At 38.5% G+C, this 6,000-nt stretch overlaps 1 protein-coding gene across 2 annotated transcripts in view; it reads right to left on the bottom strand.

Moving 5' to 3' along the window:
* Positions 1 to 973: 973 nt before the first annotated feature.
* Positions 974 to 6,000, bottom strand: part of ZNF277 (zinc finger protein 277) — a 105,226-nt gene continuing 100,199 nt past the window's right edge. For both annotated transcript variants that reach the window (XM_041727820.1, XM_041727821.1), the window contains exon 12: positions 974 to 5,667. In XM_041727820.1, the coding sequence (XP_041583754.1) occupies positions 5,481 to 5,667 (187 nt within the window). In that variant the 3' untranslated portion in view covers positions 974 to 5,480. The remainder of the gene's footprint in view (positions 5,668 to 6,000) is intronic.

The following is a 6,000-nucleotide window of genomic DNA, read 5'->3' as shown; positions in this document are numbered from 1 at the left end:
ACACTATGTGTGCTATGCAATCCCCTACAAGTCCTCAGAAAGGTTGAGGTTCAATTCCCACAGCAGTAATTCTTCATTAATACACACTTTTCATTTTTTACATTTTCTGAGTTTACCTGTGAAATAAATGATCTGCACTCAAGTTATCTTCAGGTCCATTTTTTTTTGAAGATTTTATTTATTCATGAGAGAGAGAGAGAGAGAGAGAGAGAGATTGGCACAGACAGACACAGGCAGAGGGAGAAGCAGGCTCCATGCAGGGAGCCTGATGTGGGACTCAATCCGGGGTCTCCAGGATCACACCCTGGGCTGAAGGCGGTGCTAAACCGCTGAGTCACCAGGGCTGCCCTTCAGGTCCACTTTTCGTGGAACTCAACCTAAGACCCTAGTTCTAATGGTCTTTCAAAAAGTATACGTGCAGCTAGCTCACCAATGATAACCTAGAATTCTCTGGCTTTATTGCCCAGCCTTAGTCCTGGATTGGAACTAAGTCTGTTTTGTCTCCTGACCAGCAGGGCTTAAGAGTATTTCCCGTAACTCTCCAAGAAGTGGTTTCCTACTAATCCTGATTATACCTACCATCCCCTGAGACTGTGTACCTTTTAGGGGGACAGGTGATACATGAGTCAAGCAGACAGGAAATATAACCTTTACTGCTAATAAAGATGCCGTTGGAGAGCATGGCATACAGTTGTGAGCACTAATGATGAACCCCAAAGTCAGGCAGGTTTATCCAGTCACAGACAGTGGTGGGTAACCACGGGCCTCCAACTTCAGAGGCAGAGCCTGCCACTCTAAAGTTTGCAGAATGGAGGAGGAGAACAGGATGTGCTCTCTCTGTAGACAGATCCAAAAGAGACAAAGGGGTGCGGGAAGGAAGGGGTTGAGTCATAGATGTCTAGTTCCTGTTCCAGTCAAAATTCATTCTCCTTGTTCATAGCAGTAACAGGAGAGCAGAAAGAAACCACGCAAGTTATTGTTAAGAATTCCTTTTATTATGGAAACATGATGCTAGGGAAAGGGGTTTCCCCTTTCCAATACTCCCAGGGTTTTTGTTCTCGTAGCTCATTGGGCTTAACCATTAAGCTCAAGGCCAACCAAGAGTGTGATCTTCTCCTTGGTAGAAGACCAGGAATCTATCCTGACAGTGCTGCTCCCACCATGAGCATATCCCCCTACTCTTCCCATCCGAATGGTTGAAAGAGAATAGCTATTGCCCTCACAAGGTAATTCAGTGAATGAAATAATTCCAGGGCCACGCTGAATCCCAGCTGAAAGTTTCCCATTTCACTCTGCAGTCCTAATCATGTCTAACTATGTTGTTTGGTCAGTCTATCAGAGGCTCTGAAAAGAGATTATGACGATGTAAAGATACTTTCATAGAAAAAAAGTCAAATATTGATGTCCCCTGATTTAAATATGACCCCTCTATCATTGTGAATTTCCCAGGGAGAAAAAGTTAAAAGATTAGATTCTCTTATATGCTTGGGTTAAACTCATCCTTCTGATTGTGCTTGATCTGAATTAGATGGGTTCTTCATGCCTTGGATAGCACTGTGGTTCTTTCAGCAACCTGGACAGGGTCTCACGAGAACCACTGGTGTGGCTTTTATCAGAATCTCAAAAGTTAAATTATACACCAAATTTCTGGCATACCTCACTTTTTAAAGGATTTTTTGAGAAGATTTATTTATTTTAGAGAGAGAGTGAAAACTGAGGGAGGGGCAGAGGAGTAAGGGAGAGAGAGAATCTCAAGCAGTCTCTGTGCTAAGCGTAAAGCCTGACTTGGGGTTTGATCTCACAACCCCGAGATCACGACTTGAGTGGAAACTATGAGTTGGACGTTTAACCGAATGCACCACACCCAGGTGCCCCTGGTATACCTCAGTTTTAAAAGAGTATCATCAAAATTCTTAACACCAACATACTTAAACAGAAGAAAACAAATCAATACCAAGATCTTTAAGTAATTACCAAGATAAAATGATGTTCCCAGAACACTGCACCTTCCATAACAGAGACTCAGTGGTATCCTGATTTCAGCTTCACCAGGATGCTCAAGTAAACTTAAACTCGATTGGGAGGAGTCTCCCCCAAGAGGTTAGCACTGGCAACATGCTTTAACCATTTCTGTGGGGAGAATCAACTGTTATTTCTCTCAGGGTGAAATATGGGACTGTAGGAGATCAGAATATGACGCCCTAATCTTTGCCACTCTGGCATAAGGATTATTTTGAGCCGAAGGCAACTGAGAAAAAGTAGGCATAGGATGACCTCTTTGTGGTATCCTATCTACCTGAAAACAAGATCCTAAATTTCCCTTATGAAGGTATCTCCCCCCTCCTCTCAACATCCCCTACTTTCCATATCAGGAAGGGAACAAACAACCTTATCACCAGAGATGAGATGGAACCTCCACCATTTAATAATCCCTTGAGTAGAGTATTTCCATCTGACTGATCCTCCTCTTTTGAACTGTCCAGCTTTTGGGGTACACTTGGCATCGGTGTCCCAGCCTTTAATGAGGACTTCCCAATAGTTTTTGGCAAGTAGTCTCTATTCTCTGTGTAGCTCTAAGAGAGTACTTTCCAGTAGTGGTCTATATTCTTGCTCCCTCTGAGAGTCAGCACAGTTGGCTGAAATTTTGCTTCTATTCTTGTTTGATTTTTTTGGGACCAAGCTAAAAAAAAAAAAAAAAAAAAAACCAAACCTCCAAAACATCTACTCATTTTAAAAATAACCTCTTACATGAGTTAAACCTAAGTACATCATCTTTTCCCTTTTATCTGTCCTTCAATTTCATTTTTCCTCTTATATCCATCTGATCTGTTCTCTAAGATCTCAACTTTATCTCCAAAAAAATCTTTCTCCTTCACAAGCTTAATTATTCTTAATTTTGTTCTCATTCCTTCATTGTTTCTGTTCTAAAACTGAAGTACATTCTAGAAATACTCTAAACATTCCCTGATTTCCTGAACAAATCTGATTCCTAGACACACAAGGTTCTAGGTTTAGGACAAACTACCTTCTTAATCTTTTAGAATAATTTAACACAATTGTATCTTTAACTTAGGCATTTTCCATTATAGTAAGGCTTCTATGTCTTTGCTTTTTTCTATCTCTCTCTCTTTTTTAAGATTTATTTTTTTTAGAGTGGGAAAGGGGCAGAGGGAGAGAGTCCTAAGCAGACTCCCTGCTGAGAGCAGAGCCTACAGTGGGGCTCAATCTCACGACTCTGAGATCCTGACCTGAGCCAAAACCAAGAGGTGGATGTTCAACTGACTGAGCTACCCAGGTGCTCCTTCACTGCTTGGTTTTTTAATAAAAGACTGGTGTGGATATCTGCAAACCTGGAGGCTTAGAAATCTAAAGCCTTGGTCAGAGCCTATTAAATTCACAAATCCAGTAAATTTTGGATCACATGGTGGGAGATTACTCTTGGGACTCTTGACAGGCCATATGACTTCAAGATTAGTCTTTGGGTATTGGCTACATAGGTTGGTATCAACAGTTGAAAACTAGAACTTCAAACTACAGTTCTCTACAGTACACATGCTGTGTAAAGACTGACTGTAAAAGAAATGAGAGAATTAAAATATCATCATTTTGAAGACACTAAAAAAATAATAGATAACAATCACAATGAACACTAAACTAGTTAGATAAAAGACCGATGGAGAACTTTGTAATGGTGCGTGGACTGATACCTGAATGGACTATTAGCTCTAAAATCTCTAAAACTGGCACATGGGGTATTATATGCCTGATATGATGCAACAACAACAGTACTTATAGATTATTCTTGCAAAAAAAATTGTTTGAACACAAATTTACTGGAATTTCTTAAATCTACCAGTCTGCAGGGAAAATGGGTGATAGAGGAACACGTTAAATGATACAAAGAACATATGATCATCCAAATTCAGAAAGGGAGAGAAATGGCTCAGTTTCTTTAACAAAAAAGTGCCATTTCAAAAGGAACGGAACATGAACTGTATAGATTAAAAGACCCTTAAGAACCATGCCAACCAAATGCAATATATATGGATCTCACCTGGGACCTGATTTAAACAAACCAACTGTAAAAGCATTTAAGACTTACAGAAAAGTTGCCGTAGTACCAAGAATTGCTATATAACCTTCACCTAACCAAACGTTAACAATATACTACATTCACTTTAGCATTTTCTCTCTACATATTCACATTGTTTTTTTTGAGAGTAAGTTGCAGCTAAAATGCTCTTTACCCCTAATTTTCACTGTGTATTAACTAAAGACAAGGACATTCTCATATATAACCACAGTAAAATTATCAAAATATGGAAATTAATACCAATTAACATTAGCTACAGACCTTATTAAAAGTGTACCATTTGTCCCACTAGATCTTTTACAGGAAAAAAAAATTTTTTTTCTTGGTCCAGAATCCAATCCAGTATAACATGTAGTCGTATCTCTAAAGTTTTCTTTAATCTGGAATAGTATTTCAGTCTTTGTTTTTCATGAACTGGACTTTTAAAGAATAAAGGCTGATTATTTTATAGACTGTCCCTCAACTTGGGTTTGACTACTATCTCTTTGTTATATTTACATTATGCATTTTTTGAAGAATTCCTCAAGCATGATGCTTTCTCTTCCTCAGTGCATCTAATCAGGAAACATACAATATTTTTCCTATAACCGATAATACTCAAAAGGACATTTTTGAGACAACTAGGGAAAACTGAAAACATAAGATATTAAGAAGTTATTGTTAATTTTGTTAGATGTCATAATGGTATGTATTTGTTTTTTTAAAATGGCATTGATCTGTTAGTGATATATGCATTGCAGAAGAGGCTCGATGTCCAGTTATAGGGAGTTTGGTTACATTAGGCAGGAAGCAGTAATAATAATAGAGTCAGATCTTGACTTTTCTGAAATAGTTTCCAATTTGTACATTCTCCAGGTCTTTGACCATTTTTCCTTTCTTTTGGTCACTACTTCTACAGTTTACACAAATAGTCAAATTTTGTGACTTGCTGGATGAAGAAAGAGTGTGGGAGAGGAAATTGAAATTACTGGTGGAAATTAACTTTATAAATAATTTGAACATTTCATTTCTTTGTGATTTGTATGTCTTCCTTATTTAAAAACTTTTTTTTGAGGGGGGATAATCTCTTCACCCAACATGGGGTTTGAGCTCATACCTGGAGATTGAGAGTCACATGCTCAACCACTTGAGCAAGCCAGGTACCCTGCAGGTCCTTCTTATTACAGATAATCAATCAAGTATAATGAAATGAGTTCACTTATAATGATCATATAGTAGAGCTTTACAGCCAAAAATACAAAAAGTCCTCAGGTTATTTTTTGAAAAGTATTTTTTAAAAAATTTGTCACCAAGGACTAACCCTTTGCTGATGTCCAAATTTAAACTATTTTTCTGAGTTTGTCTCATAAGAGAAAAACATGAAAAGTTGCTTCTGTGGTATTTTCTTCTAGTTTTTCAAGCCCTCATGTAGTAGCAACTGGTTCAAAATACTGCTTTGTTTCAAAGCATGCAGTTTAGATGTATCTTCACTGATGATGGTAATATTTCCATTATGTTCCTGAGCCGTCAGGTCACTTTCACTATCAGACAGTGTACACAGTAGAGTGTCGTTTTCATAGGTTGGAAAATAATACCTGAAAACAACCACAGATACAGTGAATAATCAAACTATATAAAATATCCAGAAAAGTTTCTAGGCAGTTGAACATACACATTACTCTAATTCCGCTAAGTTTCCTTGCCCACAATTCCAACAGCATTTTGCAAAGGTGGTATGGGTGTCAACTTTGGAATTACTTTTACTTTAACCTTTATTGGCTGACGTCAATCTCACTAGCATCCTTGCTAGCTGCCCATTCAGCCTGTACTTGATGTACCCATAAAACTCACAATCTGGGAATGCCTGGGTGGCTCAGTGGTTAAGCCTTTGGCTCAGGGCGTGATACTCGAGTCCCAGGATTGAGTCC

Source organism: Vulpes lagopus, chromosome 13, assembly GCF_018345385.1.
Source record: "Vulpes lagopus strain Blue_001 chromosome 13, ASM1834538v1, whole genome shotgun sequence".
Lineage (NCBI taxonomy): Eukaryota > Metazoa > Chordata > Mammalia > Carnivora > Canidae > Vulpes > Vulpes lagopus.
Note: the sequence above shows the minus strand (reverse complement) of the source record. Positions and strands in the feature narration are given on the sequence as shown.